Genomic DNA, 24,871 nt, shown 5'->3' on the forward strand with positions numbered 1-24,871 from the left:
CAGCATCCATGGGACCAGACGGCATCCCAGGCTGTGTACTACATGAACTACAAAATGAACTGGCACCTCACCTAAGTGTCATGTTTAATTATAACCTCACCTCATGCTTCGTACCTACTGAGTGGTGCACAGCTACAGTTATCCCACTCCACAAGGGGGAATCCACCTTGGATCCCTGGAACTACTGCCCCATCTGTGTGACGAGCCTGATCTGCAAGGCCATGGAACGTATTATCATGGAACTTATAAACAAAGACATTGGCAACCTTCAAACACTGGACCCCACCCAGTTTGGGTTCGTGAAGGGCCGATCTTGTCTCTTGAATCTGACTGACTTCTTCGAATCAGTCTCCAGAGCCGTGGACAAGGGTAAGGTGGTCCACACAGCCTATCTGGACCTCTTCAAGGCCTTCAACACCATCCCCCACTCTGGAATCATAGATAATCTTACTAAGCTGGACATTAATCCCTATGTCACTCGATGGGTTGCCAACTGGCTTACTGACAGAACCCACACTGCAAAAGTAGCCGTCTCCAAATCCAGCTCCAGACAAGTGAAGTACCTCAGGGTTCAGTCCTGGGACCGCTCTTGTTTGGCATCTACTTCTCTGAAGTACAGGCCAACACTAAGGGACTCTGGCTAACAAAGTTCACAGATGACTGCAAACTGGGAGCCATTATTGAATCCCCAAATGATGTGGATATTCTACAAAAGGGCCTTACAGAAACAGATGCTTGGTGCCAGAGCCAGGCCAAGAAATATATAGTTATCCCCTTTGGGGAAAAAACATGTACCCGCGAATTACCACATAGGTTGCAGTACACTAAACACCAAAAATGTGATAAGAGACTTAGGACACAGGGACAGTGGTCTCACCTTCGACAACCACATCGCCACAACAGTCAGGAAATCCTTCTATGTGGCACACCTCATCACTAAGGGCTTTTCATCCAGAAAAAAGGAGGTCATTGTCCCACTGTACTCATCCCTCATTAGACCCATTATAGAATACAACGCCCCATTTGGTATGTACCTCTCAAGACATCTACAACAACTGGAAAGGCCACAGAGATACCTCACTAAAAGAATCATAGGCCTAAAGCAGATGCCCTATGCTGACCGTCTAAAAAAACTCCAGCTATACTGTCACATATCATCTACTCAGAGGCGATCTCTGCTTAACATACAAGGCCATGTCAAACCCAGAGCTGTTGGACATGCTCCACTTAAATAAATCCCAGTCCCTCAGAGACACATGCTCCAGGGATCTAAACTTGTCATCACAATGAACAAAACATGCTAGAAGGATAGGTTCCTGACCCAGAGACTCCCCAGACTCTGGAATAGACTGCTCATACATGTCAATCAGAGCACCTCTTTGGTCGTCTTCAAAAGGAACCTTGATGATTGGATGGGAGATAGGAAAATTCACCCCGAGGATCACGTCAGTCGCCCTGCTAGATGGGGGTCCAGGGAAGTAAATACTGTGGGAAGAAATAGTCAGGGAATTGTTATGGCTAGGCTTGTATAGGCCCTAGGGCCAATAGCCTAGTACCAACCTATGAACCTATATGAAACCCTGTTAGTCTAATAACTTTCTAACTTTATCAGAGCAATATTTAAAATCCGTTACTGTTTTGGTCATTTGTTCCTCATTATTTGAGGCTTTCTGTTATATTTCTTCTGCCAAGAAGTCCGAGGTATGCACATAATTCTGCTTTACCAAATGCATGCTAACCCTGTTATTCTAGCAATTTTCTAAGTTTATAAGAGCAATATTTAAGATCTGGCCCTATTTTTGGCCCTTTGTTCTCCCATTATTTGTGGCTGTGTCCATATTTGTTGTGCTAAGAGGTCGAGAGGTTCGGAAACGTCGTCACTGATGCTGCTACCCGGGAAATGCGCTCGCTGTTCACAATGTCAGCTTCCTAAGTTTATAAGAGCAATATTTAAGCTCTGGCCCTTGGTGCTTTATTGTCTCATTATTTGTGGCTCTGTCCATATTTGTTGTGCTAAGAATTTGAGAGGTTCGGAAACCTCGTCACTAATGCTGCTGCCAGGGAAAAGCACCCGTTCTTCACACATTCTCTCTGTCTCACCCACACCCATACACACAGCATCTTCTGCATTGACACAGGCATTCACTCGTATACGCAGACAGCAACACACACACTTTTTACTGTTTATTTATTTTTTGCACTCGCTAAACAGCAAAACCACTGCTTAGGGAGTGTAAAGTATTAGCTCACTCGATCTCTCTCTCTCTCTCACACACATACACTCTCACACATAGACAAAAACGCACACACACACACACACACACACACACACACACACACACACACACACACACACACACACACACGCTTTTTTATTTTACTTTTTTCCCCTTCTTTTTTATTTTACACTGTTAAACAGCTAAAGCACTGCTTAACGTGCCTAAAATAACTCTTTCAGGTACCCAGTCTGGCGAATGGAGGTTGAAGAACAGTCTATCAGCATTTCACTTATTTGTTAGGTTAGTTATTTATTTTACATGGACTTTCATTTTTTTACATAGAGACAGAGTAAGTCTATCGCTTCCTGCCTCTAATTCTAGGACTTTTAAATGTTATGAAAATTCAATATAGCACACAAAGAGCACAGGTTGAGGAGTAAATACAGGAAGTGGTCTGAAAATGAAAACAGAGATAACCAATAAATAAAGTAATGCATCAGAGCAATTTAACATCAGAAAATTTTCCTTTATTTTCTCTTGCAAAGGAGAGTATCATCACTGTTGAACATTAGTGTATTACTTTATACTTAAGTATATTGCCTTTTCTTAAAACAAATGAGTAGGAAATGTACCGGAACGAATATGAGCACTGTTGGTTCTGCCATGGGAATGAAAACAGACTTGGTAGTGTCAGAAAGGAATCTAGAAATGCCGAGGGCAGGATTGTTAGAACATCGTGAATGATGTCACAAAAAGGGAGGGTCAGTGCTTTTTAATGGTAAGTGCAGCACTGTATAGTAAGCAAATATTGCATGAATGTGCAATGATAACATTTGACAAGTTAAGATACAGTCACATTGTGAGCACTGGATAATTACAATTAATCACTTCATGAGGGAATTGAGCTATGTTCAGTTAAATGCTTAAAATATGAAGGAATCAGAAAGCACAGAAACATTTTGTCAATTAAGGACACATGGCATGGACAAATATTATTCTAAGAAACTTTTTTTTTATTAATGTTTGCTAACTTTCTCTTACACACGTCTAGCTTCTGCAGATATCCATTTCATTTAGAAACAACTTGAATGTGTGTGTAATAAATTCCTAGAAAACATTAGGCCGTGAAGTATCAGCCATTCCGTGTTGGTCTTCATTTATGTTATGCTGGTAATTTCAAACAGTTATTGCTGTTAATCAGATAGAATGGGGAATACAATGTCTGTAGGGTTTGAAATAAAGAGCTACACAGAGTAATTACTTTGGACCAGGTAAGATGTTTTCCTCTTTGAATATGGCAGTAGATTTCATCCAGTATTCGGGTCATTTACCAACCTGAAGATTCTATTTGAGCTGTTAAATGTATAAGGTATGAGGTATATGTCTTACAGAGCTGAATAGGGCTGTGGAATTGGTATTGTTAGAAAATGTTCATGTTTCAAAGCAGTGAGTACAGCAGTGGTTGATATAATGTGATAAGGAAATTAGAAATAATTATATTTTTACAATAATAGTATATTTAGCTTGCAGCAGGCCACTGATATTAGAATATTGGTATTGGCATTCATTTCTAATTCAGATGCCTCTTTAAATGAAATTATTTGTCCAGGTTCAGAAAACAAATTGACGCAAGAACGTTAGCATATGAGGTTACAGAATAAAATGGTGGTGATAAATGGGTGGGCATGTGTGTGATGGTGGTGGGGTGAAGACTGAGAGGGGAAAAAATGCCTGATGGATTTGATCTCTCAGTCTTTTTGTAACTTTGTTGTAATATGCTGCTGTATGACTACTTCAGAGTCCTTCATCCTACTATGGTTTTCATATGAAAAGCAAAAAAGAAGCAGTTAAAATGCAGATTCTGAGTATTGAGACTTCCATTTTTAAATAAAATATTCAAAAGCAATTCCAAATTGAATGTTACCAATGTGCTTTATTCCAGATATACTGTTTTGGACCTAATTTGCATTTACATACTGAAAAGAAAACACATCATTACAGAATATTAAATATTCACATTCTGTGAGTATTTGAAGGCCTATATATTTAGGTGTATGGTTATGCTTTTCAAAAAACACAAATATATACGGCAGTCATGAGTATCATTACTACGAAGCTGTAGTGTTGGTCGTACATATAACATCATCGGTTACCACTCCTGCAGCATCTGACCATATCCTGCAATCTTCAGGAGGCTTTCTTTTCTATAAACTTAAGATGTTCTTCATTCCACATTGCTGCAGTCCTAACTATTGGGTAGTCCGCTGTCCAGTCGGCCCGAATACCAAAGTATATGGCTGACGTCGGTCAGGGCGCATTAGACTGACGTCAGAACGTCAGGGTACTAATGCGCATGACCGACGTCATATCCTCAGTCTTTTTTGCCGCATGGTCCGATGCAGAAGCAATTTTGCGAGTGCAGGTTGGCGTTCTGAAAGTTTCTGAAGCCAGAGTTTCAGACCGAATCAAAGTTGGCTAAGTACCCCGTTGGGGAATATTTTGGTTTTTCTTGCCTCAGTATTTAACCGGATGTCAGAAAAAGTGAATAACTGTATTTCTTGTGGGAAACAGATACCTCATAGGGATTACCATACTTTGTGTATACCTTGTTTAGGGCCTGAGCACGACGTTGTTGGATGCCGCTCTTGTGCTAGATTTAACAAACGCACTATTAAGAGAAGGTTAGACTGTGCCAGGTTAGTGTTTGGGAAGCGTTGTAATTATAAAATGCCGCCGGATGCTCCGACGCCGCTTCGCTAAAAGCGCAAGGACAAAACAGCAAAGCCTAGAGTGGAAGAACCGACAGTCCCAGGCGTCGGTTCTTTAGAGGCTCAGTGGAGCCGGAGGTTTTGCCAGGTGTTTCTTTGGAGTCTCAGGGAGAGACTTTACTGTTACAGGATGTATCCTCTCAGGAAGTAGGCCAGGCTGAGGGGCTTCTCAGGTGGCTGTTCTTCCCTCTCTTCCTAAGGTGGTCAGAGCCTCCCCTTCTGTTTCCAAGGCTTCTTTGAGGGGCAGGCCGAGTTTTGCATCAGTGGGGGTTTCTCCTAGTGCTTCAGGGTCTTTGCCTAAGAAACATATGCTTAAAATGGCAGAGGATTTGATTACTATGATAAGGGGTTCTATGCCCCCTCCTGATAAGAGGCCTAGGGTGGAACCTGAGTTTGAGAGTTTTGAGCAATGCTCGGAGGCTTCTGAGTCTTGGCTGAAGACTTGCAGGAGTACCCTCCTTATTCTGATTCTGATGTGGATGATTCTACTCCTTCAGCTTCCCTCCTGAGGATTTTTCATTTTCAGAGACTCTGCATTCCATGAGGGAGCATTTTAAATGGGAAGGTCAAGATTTCTCTGATTCCAGGAAAAGGCTTAGGGAATTCTTGTTTTACCCCAGCATAGGCCTTTAGCTATACCTCCTGTTTTGAATGTGGTGGAAGATGTTTTGCAGAGGCTTCCCTGAATCCTGATTCTTTGCCTCCTGCCCCAGTTAAACCGGATAGGTATTATAGGGTGCCTGAAGCTCATAAGTATCTTTTAAGAGTCCTAGGGCAGACCCGAAACTGTCTCTCAGGGGCCTAAAGGTGTGAAGGCCTCAGTTGTTAAAAATCCTGTCCCTCCTGATAAAGAGGCAAGGGCTTTGGATAGATGGGGAAAGAAAGTGTATACTTCTTCCACTTTAGCCATGAGGGCGTTGAATTGTCAGTTTCACATGTTAAAATATCAGAATTATCTTCTTTCACAGTTGAAATCTAAGGTGGATGCTCTGGCGGAAGGTATTGAGTGTAAAGAGTTGCAGGATTTAGTTCATGTGTCTGAACAGGTGGGTAAACATTCCTTGCAATGTGGTTTTGATGCTGTGCAGGCCTCCTCCAGGGTGGCTGCCACTGGTTCTGTTCTTCGTAGGCACGCCTGGTTGAGAGATCAGAATTTAGCTGAGCATGTTAAGACACGGATTTTGGATGCTCCCTTGCAGTCTGATGTGTTGTTTGGTTCGCCTGTGGAAGCAGTTTTGAAGAAAATGGAGGACAAGGCTAAGTCTATGCAAACTGTTAAAGATTTTTTGCAGGTGCAGCCTCCGAAGTTTAGTAGAAATTGGCCTGCTAAGGGATGGACTTATCCTGCTTATGATTCCCAGTCTAGGGGTAGGTCTAGACGTGGTAGGGGCAGAGCTCAGGGTTCTTTTAGGCCTAGGACAGGGAGTTCCCCTGCTCAGACTTCTGGTGAGGGCAGGGGTCAGTCCTTTCGTAAGCAGACCCAATGACCTGCCTTTTCAGCTGCCAGTTCATTCTCGCCTGGCAGCACCGTTGGGAGGAAGACTGTCTCTTTTCAAAGAAAATTGGGATTTAATTACCCAAGACAGATGGGTTCTGGATATCATTCACCACGGTTACAGGTTTTATTTCCATACCTTGCCTCCTTTCAAAGGCATGCCAGACATTCCTCCTCTACAAAGACAAGAGGCTCACAAGCAAATTTCTCTGTTACTCCAAATAGGGGCCATTCAGCCGGTTCCTGTGCCAGAAAGGGGCCTAGGATTTTATTCTCGCCTGTTCCTAGTACCGAAGAAGGGGAACACGTGGAGACCAATTTTGGATTTATCTATCCTCAACACTTATCTGGACATTCCCAAGTTCAAAATGTTGACGTTACAACAGCTTTTACCTCTGCTGGGCAAAGATCACTGGATGGTAACTTTAGATCTCAAGGAAGCTTACCTTCATGTGCCTATAAGACTAAGTTGCAGAAAGTATCTGCGTTTTCGAGCTGGAAATTCTCATTATCAGTTCTCTGCATTGCCCTTTGGCTTATCTACTGCGCCCAGAGTATTCACAAAGGTTCTGGCTCCAGTGATAGCTTTCTTCAGGCTAAAAGGAATTCAAATCTATCCTTACTTGGACGATTGCCTGATTCTGGCTCAAGAAAAAGAAGACCTTCTACAGCATTTGGAATATGTCATAGCAGTGCTAAGATGCCTAGGGTATTCTGTGAACGAAATAAAGTCCAGTCTAGTACCCCCTCAAGACATGTGCTTTCTGGGTGTGAGACTGAATACAGCAGCCCAGATGGCCTTTTTAACCCCGGACAAACAAAAGAATCTTTCCAGTTACTTCCATCAACTATCTCTTCAGTCCGGGCTGACTGCAAGGACAGTCCTTCAAGCCTTAGGGTTCATGGCATCTTGTATTCTGGTGCTTCCCAATGCCAAACTGCATATGAGGAAGCTACAATGGTATCTCAAAATGTATGGACACAGCACTGCCAGGATTTGGACACTGTCATTCAAATAATACCTTGCATTCAAAAGGAATTTTTGTGGTGGGCTCAGGAATGTCACCTAAACAAGGGACTCTCTGTGACCCGGCCAGAGGCGAGTCAAATTCTAACGACAGATGCCTCAGACATTGCTTGGGGAGCTCATCTAAATGGAAAGTGGATACAAGACAAGTGGCCTGCCAGACTACAGCATCTACATATCAACATGAAGGAGATGTTAGCAGTCCAGTTTGCATTAATGGCTTTCAAGGAGTTACTTCTTCCAGGGCAGGTGTTGATTCTAACAGACAACACAACTGTCATGTGGTACATCAACAAACAAGGGGAACACATTCTTACCCATTGTGCAGGCAAGCAATGATTTTATGGGAGACTGCGCTCAGCTTGCAACTAACTCTTCAGGCAAGGTTTCTGCCGGAGCACAGAACTCCTTAGCAGGTGTGTTAAGCAGACAAATCATGGATCCCCACGAGTGGAAACTGGATCTTCATGTATTTCAAAAGTTGACAGTGTCCTGGGGAACTCCAGACATAGATCTGTTCGCTTCTCCACTAAACCACCAGCTGCCAAAGTTTTGCACAAAGAGGTTTCATCACACAGCTTGGAAAGTGGATGCTCTTTCTTTCAGTTGGAAAAATCTTCATGTGTATGCTTCCACCTCTGCCTCTTCTTCCAAAGGTGCTTCTAAAGGTCAGACAAGACAAGCCAAGGATGATTTTAATAGCTCCAGATTGGCCTCGCAGCACTGGTACCCATTACTGAGGAGTCTGGTAAAGAAGCCTCCATGGCCTTTACCCTTGATTCCACACCTGTTGTCTCAGAGAGACGGTCACCTGCTCAATGTCAAGCTTCACTCTCTTCATCTAACAGCCTGGCATATTCTGTTTTGAAAGACAGCAGGTCTCAACTTCCTCAACAAGTTTTAAATGTGATTATGGAAGCCAGGAGACCTAGTACAAGGAAAGTGTACGCAGAAAAATGGAAGAGATTTTTATTTTGGAGTGCAGCAAACAATTTGGAGATTTCTGAGCCGAATTTGAGTGTGGCTCTTCAATATCTTACTGAGTTATTGGACAAAGGTTTGTCTTTCTCTTCCATTAAGATTCATGCTGCAGCAATCTCAGCTCACTATGATTGTGACCCACCGCTGTTTTCGCATCCTTTGTTCAAGCAATTTCTTAGAGGGGCAAAGAATATAAGACCCCAATGAGCTCCTACTCCTGCTTGGGATCTCAATTTTGTGTTGGAGAAGCTTACTCTACAACCTTTTGAGCCTCGGCTACTACTGAATTGAAATACTTGTCATGGAAGACTGCTTTTTTGTTGGCCATTACTTCTGCAAGAAGGGTTTCTGAGTTGCAGGCCCTTATGGCAGTGGAGCCTTTTGATTTTTCATAAGGATAGAGTATCTTTACGTACTAATCCTTCCTTTATGCCTAAGGTGGTTTCTAGTGTGGCTTTAAACCAAACTATTCATTTGCCTACGTTTTATGCAGATCCCCAAAATAAAGGGGAAAAGATTTTGCACACTTTAGATGTACACAGGCAATTGCGTTATTATTTGAGCAGGACTAAGGATTTTAGGCAGTCTCAGCAGTTGTTTGTTTCTTTTGCTTTGAGTTCTCAGGGCAAGCCTGTGTCAAAACAAACTATTTCTAGATGGATTGGGTGTTGCATTACATTTTGTTATTCCCATCATGGCAAGGAGATTCCAGCTGGGATTAGGCCTCATTCCACTAGGGCTACTGCCACTTCAACAGCATTTCTGAGGGGTGGCAACTAAGGATATTTTGGAGGCAGCTACTTGGAGTTCAGTGCATACTTTCTCTAAGCATTATCACCTTCCTCTCTACTCTAAGTCTAGGGCTGGTTTTGCCACAGCTATTTTGCAGGGCATGTTGTCAGTTCCTGCTTCCTTATGATTTGCCAGCCTCCCTTACCTCTGCTTTGGGATTCTACCCAATAGTTAGGACTGCAGCAATGTGGAATGAAGAACATAGTACAGTTTTGTACCTACCATAAATGTAGATGTTCGAGGATCCACATTGCTGCAGTCCAATTTACTTACCCTCCTTCCCCTCTGTGTTTAGGGGTGGTTGTGTAGGTGAGGTTATATTCTGCTAATTTTGTATATTTTGTATATATATATTTTGGTGCAGGTATGTTGGGAGTTTTTGGTTTTGGCCTTATCTTTTCAGGGTCTTCTGACATCTGGGGCAAGAAAAGACTGAGGATATGACGTCGGTCATGCGCATTAGTACCCTGACGTACTGACGTCAGTCTAATGCGCCCTGACCGACGTCAGCCATATACTTTGGTATTCGGGCCGACTGGACAGCGGACTACCCAATAGTTAGGACTGCAGCAATGTGGATCCTCGAACATCTACATTTATGGTAGGTACAAAACTGTACTTTTCTGTGATAGTCACTGTAATAGTTCACCAGTAGTCACCGTAACTTACCCCTGTGATTACTACCCGTTACAGTACTGGGCAGCTAAAAGAGGGTGAGATGTTCTTGTAGATTCTGCTTAGCAGTAGCAGTTTAGACTGATTCATATGGCCCTGTTGAATAAGACATTAGCTGTAGTAGTCATCATAGTTAACAGATACAGCACATTTGGTCAGATTAAACAAACCACCAATTAGCATTGTTAATGCTTTATAGAATTTGTTTTCCCCACACCCACATATTTCAAAATAAGCCCCACTAATGCTGCACCAACAACATCCAAAATGAACCCCACCTTTCTGCATTGCACATCTGCAGACATTCCAGTACTAAATAAGTACCACCCCAGAACTAACCAACAAGTTCCCTGGTCTGTGCTCATCTCTGTCTGTAACTGCTATATGAAATGCTACCATTGTATGCAGGTGAAATACAGCACATGCTCAGTGTTTCAGTAGTTCAGATAAGAGCTGGCCATAAACATGAGTAGACAACAGTTCCAAGCACAAGCAGTCATCTGCACTGATTTCCAGATATCTGCTCCGACATTTAAGTGACTTCCTACTTGACTTAGCCCATAAAGGAGCTGTGGTTACTTTTGCAGTACTTTCTTCTACCCACCCTACCTCCCCATATGTATCAGGATCCTGTTTTCTCCTAGGAAGAAGGGCACAGGCATGTAGAAGTGGAGGGTATCCGTGATTACATTGGATCTGTAGTTTCCTTTGACCAGGAGTTCAGATCTCCTAGAGGCTTTCCAGAATGGAAGTACAGAGACAGCTTGTCAGTAGTATTAAAGTCATAAATAAATAAATAAAGAATTTATCTTATATGCCTTCAGTCAGGAAAAAACCTTCAGGATGTGCAAACAGAAATGTTATTCTTACAGCGCTGGGAGATGATCTTCATAGCAGTTGGTAAATCAGTCTCACTTTACATAGAAAAACTGTATTTGTGTACATTTTTCTTATCAAACTTTTCATGCAGCTTTCTTACATTACAGTGACTCTGACTAATAAAAAACTTTGCAAATGTCCTCATCCCTCGTGATTTTCGCCTTGGACTTCATGTGAACACCTTCCTGTATATGGCCCACCTGCTTTCAAGGGGTCTTGTTTTCTGACCTTGGATGTTTCAAACCTTCCCTAGCAACAACACACCCCTAGCCTGGAGGAGTTAGGCTAACAAATTCCTTTTACAATAGCTAAACATGCCTTGAATTCATACATCACTTACTTTTTCCTTGTTACATATTAAAAGAATGCAGTTGAGGCACAGCAATAATTCTAGCTTATGAAGCTGTATTTTTCCCAGCCCTGCATACAAATTATGTTTGCATTTTAACAATCATATTATAGCATTATCAATGAAACTGAAATTAATATACATTTTTAATAAGCTGATCTTGTCCCATAACAGTAGAGACCATAATATATAGTTTGGTTCACTGTCCCTGGAGTAATGCTTCTGTCTTGCATGGAATAACAACAGGGATCTGAGGTTGCAGGATGTCAGATTTCATTCTGCTGGGAATCAAAATTGTGAAATAATTTGAAAAGGAAGCATGATCTTACAACAATGAAAAAACTGCTGGTTTTTCATATTTGGTGACGAAAAGGAATAAAATAGGTTCTCTGTCATGAGAAATGGGAAGGATGAGACTAAGAAGACAGAGGTAACTTGGGTAACTAGTGAAAGTAAAACACAACATGGTAGCCTTGCATGGCGAGGAAGCAATAGGCTGCTGCACTAATGGAGAAGAATGGGAAGAAGCCCGAATGCTGTCTTTCAGATGTATCATTAAACAGGTTTCATCATGTCATGTAATAGTTTGGATGACGGTTACTGACTTTGTGGTACTAATATTGTGTAATGGATGTTTTTTATTTAAAAATGTAACTGTAATAACAGTAAAATAAGACTTCCCTGTATGTAGTTTACATTTTGTTAAGCACTAACTCCCTGATCCCATTTCCCTCAGATTTAGTCCACCCACCCCAAAAAAAAGGAGGTGTGCCCATCAACAGCAGGGTGATCACAGTCCAGCTTTCTGTACTCAACAACATAATTCCTGAGTTCTTACCTGTTATTACCATGCTGATGCTAGTCAGGGGCCATTTGACCCTACACTTTGATGCATGGCTGGCCATCACTGAAGACAGGTGAATAAGGACAGTAATGACCAGTGTATACAGTCCCCTATCACACCGTGTCTTAATGCACTTAAGCCAGTTTTCTACCTTTTCCCAAAATCTCATCCCATCAGAAAATCACTCTAATATCACCTACCCCATCCAACCACTACCTTTCTTTCCACCCCACTAACTACCTTGATTATAGCAAGCTCAGATGCTCATAAGCCTAGTACTTATTATATAGCAGGAACTTCTTATTGTAACATTTGTTAATGTCTGTTATGTACTTCGCAGATAAAGAGTCTAGTTGTCTACTGATGTACTATGTTCTTCATCTGTAAATATGTTTGTAATTAATTGCTATGTTAAATTGTTAATTGCTATGTAATCCAATGTAACTACTGTCTGTTTATTTTAACTGTGGAGCTTTTCTCCCATGGCCTCCACTGAAAATGGATCTACGTCCAGTCGGACACTCCCGGTCAACAAATGTAAATAAATAAATAAAATCACACTAAGAGGAGAGGCCAGCATCCATCCAGAAAAAGAAACCACCCAAGAGGTCCCATCAAATCAGAAAAGGTTAGAGTATTACTCCAGGTTCTTTTTAGTACTAAAGAAGATGGAGAACCTTTAGCTTCTTCCAGACTTGAGCAGTTGCAATAGCTTTGTTCCCAAGGACACCTTTCGCATAGTTAGTGTGCAATATGTCCTGTGCTTAGAAGGAGGCTGGATGTGCTCTTTCAACCTCCAGAACACCCATGTTCATATGAGGATAGACTGAGAGTCTAAGAGTTGGAGCCAGATACTATCAGTTAAACTCTCTTCTTTTTGATCTCATCATAGCCCCTAAGGTGCTTAGCAAGTGTATGTTTGTAGCTGAAGTGAACCAGAGGTTGAAAGAAGCCAAAGTATTTCCCTTCTTGGAAAATTGCTCCTAACTGCTTCATCCAGTAAACAACTTAATTTCTGCTAATGAGTCAGTGATCAGCCTGTGTCAGTCCTAACAGTGAACACTTGAGCATTGCTGAGTCTTTGTTGAGAGCATTCACAGGCTACAGTCAGGATATGGTTATGTGCAGGCCTACCTCCTGTTATACAGGATTCAGTCTCATGTAGTTTGCCAGACTTTAGTTTTGCATTATGCTATCACCGACCTTTGTCTTGGGGCCTTAGGCTTGAAGGCAATGCTAGCTTTTGTGATGTTTTTTGCCAGGAACCACTAGAGAATGTATCAGTGGAATGTCAGAGATCAGACATGTATCGCAAAGATTCAAAATTTCCAGAGTCTGTAGGCCATATTTACAGTAATGTATACTTCTTCCCAATTTGGTTTGAGGAAATCCATTCCAGGTTGTCACTTCATTGGTGGTAGTCACCACAGATACTTCTATCCAGGAGGGGGATTGTTGAAGACAAATGGTCCGTATTGTATGGGCACAGATGAAGGTCATTCTTCACATCAGTGTTATGGAAAAGAGGGTAGTCCTTCTTACCCTTTAAGTATTTTAAGGATTCTCTACCCAAGGGATTGATAACCATCCCCTCAGACAATGTGGCAGTGGTAGGGCACTCCTTCTCCCTGTGTTGAAAAGCAGTGAGGGTTTGGGAACAGGCTATGTCATCCAACCACTTGGTTGTAGCCAACCATATTCTGGAGGAAAACAATTTTTTTGTGATGATGATGCCACAGCAGTATCCTTTTAACCCCTTGTAGTATGGACACTTTTATATAACTGAAGCAAGCTTTCTGTTGGTATTTTCACCCCCCCCCCCAAACCAACATAAGCTGCAGCAGCTTCTATTCCTTCACCACTTCACTGGGAAAATAACTCAGGGCAACTTTAATCCAGAAATGGCAGATATGTCCTTTATGCTTTTCCCCTGATGATGCAAAGCAGTACAAGTGTAAAATCATTCTGATAGTTCCATTTTAACATTGACTGGTATGGCTTCCTCTGTTCTAGCTTCACCTGTTGAAGAAGCCTTCCTCTCTCCATACATTCTGAAGCTTGCAATCTTAGCCCTCTTACAAGCCCTACAAGAACCTCTACATATATGCATATGGCTATTCCACTTTCTTTTAAAACCAGTATCCTAGCCTTTCTGTCCAGAGTAGTGCAAATCATTACTTCCTCCCAGAAGTCTAATACTAGGGAAATGTATAAAGCATATAGGCTTCATCTAGAGGCCATGACTCTTTCTCAGCTAATCTACCTTCTGCGCTGGAGTATCTTCACAAATCTTTGATTCTGGACTGTATTACTACTCAGAGTGCATTTAGCAGCTATTTATACGTTCCATCAAGAAACAAATTCACTATCTGTAGCTTTTTTAAAGTCTGTAAAGTCTCCTTAAAGGTACTTTCCTATGAAGCCACCTGGGAAGGATACCATTTTCTGTGGGACCATTATTTTGTGCTAGAAAATCAGTCTCTCCCTCCCTTGAGCATCTGCTGAAGCTCTTGACCAGGAAAATTCTTTGCAGCTATAAGGTCAATTATAAGAAATCTCAAAGTGATAGGCTATTTCAGTGGAAACACCCAATTTAAACTTTAATATAGGTGGAGTGTACCTATGCATTAACCTATTCTTTATGCCTAAGCAGGTACTGAGACTAAACTGAAACAATCCATTCATGTACCAGTTTCCTTTTCCAGTTATTCTAATAAATGTGAATAGTTCCTGTCTTGTATGGATATACATAAACAATGGAGGCTCTCTGTTGACAAAAACAAAATGTCAGCCTTCTGTTTCCTTTTCAGACAAACTTTGATGTAAAGTCTGTATAGTGGCTTTGACTAAATGGTTAACAGATTATATTAACTACTGCTATAGCTAATACAGTAAATTGCAGCACTAGTCCACAAACACATTCCAGTAGAACAGCTGCTACCTCTCAGACTTTTCTTCTATAAGGCATCAGTGACAGATATTGTGCAGCAGCAACTTGGTCTTTTTAATATAAATTTAATTAGAAATTTTACACCACTCAAATGTAACCCATACATTGGCAGCCGCATATCAACAGCATAGACACTCTGTTGCAGTCTTGCATTAGTCACGCAGCATGCAGTTAAACAAATTTGGTGTTCACAACTCAATGTAATCATTACATCCAAAGCAGTCTTATCATCATGGTTACTAAAAAAATAGTTTATATAAATCTTATGAACATAATACAGTCTAGTGCTTATTGGTAAGATAGAAAGTGAATAATCAGAAGATCAAAGAACAAGTTAGTTGTTAACTCCAAAAGCAGATTCCAAAATGTCATGCAACCCAAAATGCTTAATATCAGAGTATGGTATAGTGTTTATACATACAAATACTTAACCACTGTAATTTTATATATGTTGATATGATGGTTTGAAAAAGCTACTCAGCGAAAGTGCTTACCACTTTGTTTTAAATAAAAGTTTATATTTATCCTATTGATATTTGATGGTGGAACATTTGTGGATATTTATGAAGAGTTCTTTCAAGGTCTGAAAAGACTTGTGTGAGGTGCTTTGTACTGTGCCTTTGTTTTTGAATTCTGGTATCAGGTCTGAATAGACATTGACTTTGCGTATGTCCTGATCAGGATTGACTGACTGCTTGGTTTGATCCTGAACGGAGTTCATTATTTTCATGTGTTTATATTTGTATGCTTATATGAAAACAGGGAGACAGAACTGAAGGTTGAGATTCATTCATAAGCCCACAGTAACCATCTGAGTTCCAAACAGTCATATTTGTTCACAACTGCAGGAATACAAAGTATGCATAGGTGCACCAGTGTTAATACAGATGAGCTGTGACAAAGGGAGAGAAAAACACGAGGAGAAAGTCCATGTTCACCCATCGTCATGGAATGAAACCACATATCCCAGTTGCTGTTGGTCTTCACTAAATACCTTCACAAGACACTAAAATCTGCAGTTACATGCAAGTCTAGGTTTTTGTTTGGGGACACAGTGATAAAGGGTGTGTTACTAAAAGGGAGACCATCCAGAAGGATTAGCTTTGAATGCTGTTCTGATTTTCATGAGTAAGAACCTCCTAACACCAGCTGGAAAAGTTCTGTGCTTACCATAGCAATAGATGGGGATGAAAAGCTCCATTTTCTGTGTTATACCTACACATCTCCCCTTCCCCCTCACTTATTCTGCTTAGAGGCTTATGTCTACTTTTATCCACTTTACATAATACATTACAGATGTCAAGCGGGTGATTTTTACAGTGAATTATAGGATAAGGAGAAAGACAGAGTTGCCTAGAAAAGTTTCAGGTGTCATACTGTTGTAATACTTCTCTGTATTACTTTGTATTTTACATTTATGTTTTACTCATCCTGAAGGACAGTTGCCCAAAACATTCTAAATAAATATTTCTGTTCATTTCTTCTGAGAACTGGACTTTGCCAGTTTATTGTTTTTTTTTTTTTTTTTTTTTTTTTTTAAACAAGGATTTTGGAGCAAATGCTTGTGTTAATGCTTGATTAGGGCTGGATCGATGATGACATCAAAATAAAAAATTCTGGTATCATACTGAGGTTGATAAGCAGTTTATTGTGTTCATTCATTTAAAATTTGGTCATGATCTAGGTTAACATTATATGGTACTTGCGTATTATCGCAACCAGATTTCTGAAAGCACATAATTTGTTCAGTTTTGAAAGAAACATGTCAGTTAACCTAACAAGGGGTGTGTAAAGTCTGAAGTACTATTGTGTCATCTTGGTTTTCACACAGGGATATGTGCAACGGAGAAATTCATGTTGCTTGGTAGTGGTTTTCCTGACCTGTACAGCTGAGTGCTGCTTTGCAGGCGTCTTTAATGTTATAGGTCATGGCAGTCACGCCATTCCCAAGAAGAGTCGGGAACATAAGTACCCCAAAAAAACAGACCTTCCTTTAAACCACCTGTAACAATTTCTGTAGATGTATTTCCGTGAAAACCACTAAGAAAACACCACTGTCACAGTTCAACTTCAAGCCCCCTGAAAATAGACTGCACTCTGAAGATCATGACTTCTTTACACTTGGCTGCAAAATCTGCAAAGTGCTATCCATAAAGTTAAACATTAAGTCAAGTTCAAAATCCACCTTAAAAACACCTTTTCAAACAATACAAGTACACATGCTTCTGAATTATTAATATTACATCGGAATAGTGCATGTCATCTTTGCAATACTGATGTTCCAAAGACAAATGAAAAGGAGGTAGTAGGGCGATAGCTGTGGAGACAGTGACTGAGCGAAATAAAGATTAAAGTGCAAATGGGGACTTCAGACATGAAGCGTGGCACGGGGGAGTCTGAAATTTCACCGTTATTCCTCCCGCTGCCTCATACCTGACGCCAGTGACACAGTACTACTTCTTTATACACCCGTTTCAATGGTGATATTCCTGTTTTTGCAGTAATACGACGACTTAGGTGCCTTCAGAAAACTGGTTGCAATAATACATAAGTACCCATTGCTGCCTCTTGGAGTCTTCCAGAATTAACTATGCAAAAAAAAAAAAATGCAGGAATCCTAAGACACTGATAAGTCTGACTGCCATGTCAATTCCTATAAAGTGGAACAGTGTTTTCTGTGTAGCAAACGTTCACTGCATCTTTGGTCTTAGAATTCAGAATCTGGATTGTATCAGAACAAATTCCTTTTGTGAACTGCTTGCAGTTTAGTATAAGTGCTTAATAATGTTTCTGCATCCCATGATAAATTATCAAACATACGAAAGTAATTAGCATGCATTTTAGAGCTGTGATTAGGTAACAAATTCAGCTTTGAAATGACTTGTGTGAAAGCTGTGGCCTTTTTGATTACATGGTAGGTTATATACATGTAAAGTATATTATTTACAGGCAATTTTAATTTTTGTTGAAAATACTGTATGTTTCCCCATGTACTTCCATAAGAATACTTCAGTCTTGCGTTATTATTTCAGTAAAAGGTAACATTCATCTTTTGGGTATATCTAACCTAGAGCCCTTTAAGTAATCCATCAGTAAAATTCTTTATCAAAATGTAACAAATGTATCACTGCACTTTGTGATGTATGTTATGAAATAAAAATATAATTTTGTCATCTGCTTTCTTTAGCATAACATACATTGAAGGCACGGTGTCTGAGTTGGTGGAGGAAGACAGTCGTATTATTGGGATTCGTTATAAAGATAAAGAGACTGGAGATTTGAAGGTGAGCTTAAATACACACTGGTGGGAAAATATTAGTCTTTTTTTGTTTTCTGCATTTTGAATTGCAGCTTTATGTAATAATAACTGGAAAGTAAGCTTTTTAGGTTGGCTAGGAGTTTTATTTTTTAATATGTATATCTGATGAGATAAAGGTCAACTACAAAGATCAGCTTTTCTGTGTCACAATGTCTAATTTTTCTCTTTAGTCATTGACTTGGGTGTTTTCTCTGTGGAGACTTTATGTCATTCCAGTGGTTTTTGGTGGGTACAACAGTTTCCTTCTAAATCACAAGCACATACCACAGGTGAAATGGTCAAATTGCCTTTAGGCGAGCATATTGTGTGTGTGTGTGTGTGTGTGTGTGTGTGTGTGTGTGTGTGTGTGTGTGTGTGTGTGTGTGTGTGTGTGTCTGTGTGTCTGTGTGCGTGTGTGTGTGTGTGTGTGTCTGAGTGAATGAGTTTGTGTGTACATGCAGGCATGCTCGTGTGTGCGTGCGTGTGTGTGTGTGTGTGTGTGTGTGTGTGTGTGTGTCTGAGTGAATGTGTTTGTGTGTACATGCAGGCATGCGCGCGTGTGTGTGTGTGTGTGTGTGTGTGTGTGTGTGTGTGTGTGTGTGTGTGTGTGTGTACTTGAGAATACATACATGCACCCTGTTAAAAGACTGGCATCCTGCCTAAGATTACTTTACTTCCCCTTTGCCCACTGTGTGCTAGCATAATCTCCAGTTAACCTACAGTCTTGAGCTGGATCAGGCAGGTACCTGAAGAATGAAGAGACCACGTATTTACTTTTTTATATTTGTGTAAGATTAAAATACACTGCCTTCCAAGAAGATGTCTGAAAATACTTTGCATGATCTGATACTTTTGTCAAAAAGCCAGAAGTATGGACAGTAAAAAAAAGTGATACCTTACTTTCAGATTTGACAGATATGTAAACATTAGTGTAGGATTCCTCAAGTAAATCAACTTTGTGATGTTTCTCAGAGAGCAGTGCAGACCACATAGTAGGTTAATGCATTAACCAAATGCATTTGGATAGAGGCTAATTCAGAGTTACTTACTACTGCTTTTAATTTTTTTTTTATTTAATACCACTAAAAGTGCATTGGGAGGCAGACCAGACCAGGTGATCACAGGGAGGCCCACACTTTTAGGGAGCCTCAAAATGATGCAATACATATTTTTAGTCATAGGTAAGAGCACTATGTTGCACTGCTAAAAATGTGAAACTCCACTCTGGTTATGCCCTGTTTTATGTTTTTTGTAAATCATATTTATTGAATTATCACTTCTGAAATACGCAAATATAAATGAAAACAAACCATGTAAACATATTCTCAGTTACAAACCATATACATCACATGTAGTCTTCTATACAGTCATTGTTAATCCAGCACTACATAGCTCACTCGATTCCTGCCTTCCCTTAAACCTCATTCCTCCTCCAAAGTATTATTCTGCATATATTGTTCACACAATTCCCATATTTTTCTATGTAATTTGCTCCTACCCTTTTCTAAAGATCCCACCTGTAGTTCTTTATTAAATACCACACGAAAAAAACAGAGCCAGTATAATCCACAAAACAAGAGTTTAATAAAGCACTGTAGCAACTAGTGCCTTTCAGGTGTACAAAGTAAAAAACATACCCATAATCCTTATATAGTAATTTAAACATTCATTCAATTAAACAATTAAACATATTTATCACATTAATCACATAAAATTCAAATTAAAACTCCCCATGTGCATTCAGTATTAAGCCCACTTGGACTTAAAGTACAAAACTTTAAAATATAAACACTCTCCTTATACAGCAATTTAGTTTTAACTTTTGAATTATCCACATCACAAATAATTTGCTCTAAAATACTTGTCTTAAGCAAAGTTATAGCACTATTATGAAATAACTTAAAATGCATAGCTCAGGACTAGTAATGTTTTGAGATCTTATGTCCCTGACATGTTCCTGCAATCTAGTTTTTCATTAAACTCTTGTTTTGTAGATTATACTGGCTCTTGATTTTTTTTTCGTGTGGTATTTGGTGCAGGTTTCTCCTTCATCAGTTGTTTTGTCTGGTTCTTTATTCTCTGTTACTATATTCACTAATTAAAATGCCGTTGGTTTAAACTTTTCATTTTGTAGTAATTGCTATTTTGGCAGCCACCAGAATTAAATGGTTCCCTATTAAATCAGTGAACGCTTAAAATAGCGAATGCTGTTTAATCAAACCATTTTGTTCAAAACGATGAAATCCTGAATGCATGGAACAGTGATTTCTTTTCCCAGGAAAAAAATCACTGAGCCCTTTTCGGGACTTTGCTGTTTCCTCCACTATGGTGCAATCTCAGAGTTGGTACATTTAAGTGGGGGGTGGGGGGGACACTTTATTTTGTGTGTTTTTTTTTTATGGAGCAGCTGTTCCATGTGTTCGGCATTTTGCCATTTCAACATTTTAGGGTCGATTATACAGCGTTCGCTATTTTAAGCATTTGCTGTTATAATGCAGACCCAATTAAACCTGGCAAGGTCTATGTCCAGGCAATCCAGATCCTGTATCCTAGCTCAAAAAATAATTAAAAAAAAATAATTTCCTTAGTTACATCAATTTCCTCACCCATTGCATTGGTAGTGCTGCGGTAGCATTGTCGCCTCACAGTAAGACGTCCTGTTCGATTCTCAGCGAAAGCATCTTCTGTGTGGAGACATGCGTGAATGGGCGTACCTTCGTTGAAGGTTGTACATCAGGGCTGGCAACTCAGTACCTAAAAATCTGCTGCCAATCATTAGCGGACCGGAGTTCCGCTGTGGTGACCCCTAACCGGGAAAAGCTGAAAGATACAACAACACCAATTTCCTCACCCAGTATTTCTGACAGAATAGTCTGTAGGGAATTTTTTAAGCCTGTCAACTCATTACACTCCCCAAAAATATGTTCCCATTTATCTCTTTCTTCTCCAACACACCTCCAACATTTGCAATCGAGTTGAGGAAAAATTCTTTGGGGTCTGCTTAAGGTATAAAAATATCTATCCAAACACTTACAAGCAGAAATTGTACATCTTCTAGATTTTGTTGCATGTGTGGGAGCCATACATATATCCTCCCATTGTTTCTTTATGAATTTCTTATCCAGCTTCTCTTCCCAACCTTTTCTAGTCTCCTTTGATTGATTCCTATAGCTGTTGTGCAATATTTTATATATCCTACTAATTATCATGCAATGTTTTATATACCCTACTAATTATCCCTTTTTAACTGCAGCTTCTGTTCTGGATTCAGCTAAAAATTCTACCAGTGCAGGTCTTTCACTTATGATATCTCTATACCTTTCTCTTTGCTTATACTGGGAAGACAGCTTCTAGCCTGCATTTGGAATGTATTCTTGGTCCTTTCCCACTCTTTTACCTTTCCCTCTCTAATTATTTGCTCCCAGTACCTGTGTTCCTTTCGTAGTTTTCTCCAGTAATTTCTGCCCCATCTTGCCTGTTCTGTATATCCATAAGTGGAGACATCCCTATCAATATAATCTCCATTCCCATGTTGGCTTAATTCTTAGAATACTTCTTGCTACTTCATAAACATGAAAAAATAAAATAACTATCAGGATACACCACGAGAAATCCAAATGTAGATAAAAATCTTCTTTATTCCACACAAGTAAAGGATAAGCGCTTTCGCGTGCTTCATGCACGCTTCATCAGATCTATTCATACATAATTAATTCTTCACTTATATAGTGAATAACCATTCAATTTAATACAAATCAACCAATTAATTAATTAAAACTTTTCCCCACTAATTAAAATTTAAAACCACATATACCAACTTCGTTGTGTTTCCTACTACATCAGAATAAACCTGCCTAGGCAGAATCAACTTCATAAATATAATATTCTGTATGACAATTGTGATTTTCCTTAAAGAGCTGTATCCAAAATCCCATTCTTTCTTTACTTTTTGAGCTTCCCTCCTGTTTCATTACCATCCCTTTCCACTGCAAATTATAGCTTTCTGCTATGTATAACAGTGTAGCTCTAAAATATCCCCTCAAATCAAGTAATCCAATCCACGTTTTTCTACTGGAAGGATCAGCATATCCCATTTGACTCTTGCAGTCTTCCCCTCCCAGATAAAATCCTTCAACTCTTTATTAATTGTTGCCCACAACTTCTTCCTTGATTGATAAATATATGCCTAACCTGTGTATAAAACTAAAGGGACTAAAACACATTTTCACTGCTTATGCCTTGCTATCCGTATCTATAAACAAGATCTTCCAGTTCCTCAGGTTTGTGTATTATCTTTTATTCTATTCCCATATATCTGTTCCAGCCATAACAGAATCTTTTTTAACCCATACTCCAGCCACTGCTGAACCAATTCATGTGTGGGTATATTGTTTACAGCTTTGGCCTTTGTTTTATCTTCATTAATTTTATATCCTGAAAAGACATGAACCTGCCTTAGAATGTTGAACAGCACTGAGATGTCCTTTTCTGGTTTTATCAGATACAAAATAATGTCATCTGCAAATAAAGTCAACTTTTCTTGATTGCCATACCAGTTATATACTTGGATTTCTAAGCTCCTGCATTTCTTTTCCAATTCTTCTAAATATAACAAATAATGAAGAGGAAAGAGGACACCCCTTCCTAGTTCCTCTATTCAGAGAGAACTTATCAGAAAGGACCCTCACTTTAATTTTTGTCGCCGATCCCTCATATATCCTCCTAATTAAACTTATTATTATGTCAGGGAATGCAGATGCTTCCATTGCCTTACTTATAAAATCCCAACTTACTCTGTCAAATGTTTTCTCTTCGTCAAGACCCACCAACAATAGTGGTATTTTCTTACTTTCTGCTTCCCTCTGGATCATCATTGTTCTATTAATGGTGCCAAATATTTGCTCACCTCCACAAAACCACAGTGATCCATATTTATCAATTTTGGCAACATTTTTGCCATTCCTGTAGCCATTATAGACATAAACAGTTTATAATCATGGTTAAGAATTGAAATGGGCCTATATGAAGCTGGATATGATGTATCTTTACCATTTATAGGTATTACAGGCACCACAGATCTCTTCAGGATGTTGGTGCCTCCCATCCTTTTAAAATAAACAAGACTGTCTAGATCTTTATCACTTTCTTCCCTCCTAACTTCCAAACTTATTCCTCCTGGAGACTTTCCTGTAGATTATAAATCATCATTTTTATCTCATCTCTTCCGATCCTAACTTAATGATTGAGCCTCATCAACCTCTAATTTTGGCATATGTAATGCTTCTATAAACATTTCCATTTGTGTTTTTTTTCTTGATTTCCACATTTTTCTGCTCTATACAGATTTTCATAAACTTTCCAAAATATTTCTAATATCTGTGTAGGTATTCTGGTTATTTTCCTTGTTATAGAACCCCTAAGCTTGGCAACAACCCTTTCTATTTTCTGTTGCTTCAGTTGTCATGCTAAAGTTTTTGTGCTTTGGAGTTATTATCAATAAAAAAAAAAAAAACGGTTGCTTAACAGCAATCTTTCTAAATTCATGCGTATTATCTAGGTATTCCCTTATTTTCTTTTTTATCATTCTGGAGTTGCTCATCTTCTCTTTTTCTTTTTTTTCAACCCTATTTTTAAAATCCACTTTCATTTTATCCCACTCCCTAGCTATATCTTCTGGAGAAATTCCTATCTTCCCTAATAATTCTCAAATAATTGCCAATCCTTATTCCTTAAATTCCTTTTTTTAACAGGTAGGTGGGGAAAAACCAGTGTCTCCTTTTGACTTCATTACTCTGCATTTTTATAATAGTTAATATTGGCATATTATCTTAAATAGTTATTGGATGTGTATCAAAAATTTCAATAAAATGTGCATGTTCCTGTGAAATTATTTCTGTCTGGCCTAGCCCAGTTGCTGTACCTTAGGGAATAATATTGTCTCAGAGTTTCGACTACTGAATAAAGAAGTTCCATAATAAATATTTTCATACATTTCTTCAAAAATCTGCCCTCTTTTGTTATATTTTACCTTCTAAGCCCCCCAAATGTATCCCCACTGTTGCAGATTAAATTCTGATTTTCACCTATAAGTAACATTCCCTGCTGAAAACTGATTTTTTTTCTCCCCAAATTTTATTTAGCAGTTTTAGGTGGAATGTGAATACATGCCAGTGTAATTTCCGTCCCTTGCCAGTAGCCCCTTAGTACTACAAATCTACCATTATTATTTTTTTTTCTCTCTATCGCTGTTCTAGAAATTAATATAAGTATTCCCCTTTTCTGTTGTCAAAATATTTCACTAAATAACCATACTGAAATCCTTTCTTTATCAAATTTATATGCTCAATTCTTTAAAAAATGTGTCTCCTGTATCATAGCTATTTGCACTCTGTAATTCTTAATATATTTCACTACTCTTTCTTTTTTGTATCTACCCATGAGACCATTCATGTCCCTAGATAATGTGGAATGTGTTGCTGTTATGATAAGAAGTCATTGTTCTTACCTGTTAAGTATAATAGTTTTTTTGTAATGTCCTTTTTCCAGCTTTTGTGTTACATGCATGCACTAGTGTTTGTCATGTTGATCTTTTAT

The 24,871-nt window shown here is 39.3% G+C and overlaps 1 protein-coding gene across 1 annotated transcript in view; it reads left to right on the plus strand.

The window, feature by feature from the left end:
• Positions 1–24,871, plus strand: part of SQLE (squalene epoxidase) — a 408,293-nt gene that overhangs the window by 182,421 nt on the left and 201,001 nt on the right. The window contains exon 5 of the mRNA XM_044074219.1: positions 18,167–18,263. Coding sequence (XP_043930154.1) covers positions 18,167–18,263 — 97 coding nt within the window. The remainder of the gene's footprint in view (positions 1–18,166; positions 18,264–24,871) is intronic.

Source organism: Protopterus annectens, chromosome 6.part0, assembly GCF_019279795.1.
Source record: "Protopterus annectens isolate FY-2018-M chromosome 6.part0, PAN1.0, whole genome shotgun sequence".
NCBI classification, from domain to species: Eukaryota; Metazoa; Chordata; order Ceratodontiformes; family Protopteridae; genus Protopterus; species Protopterus annectens.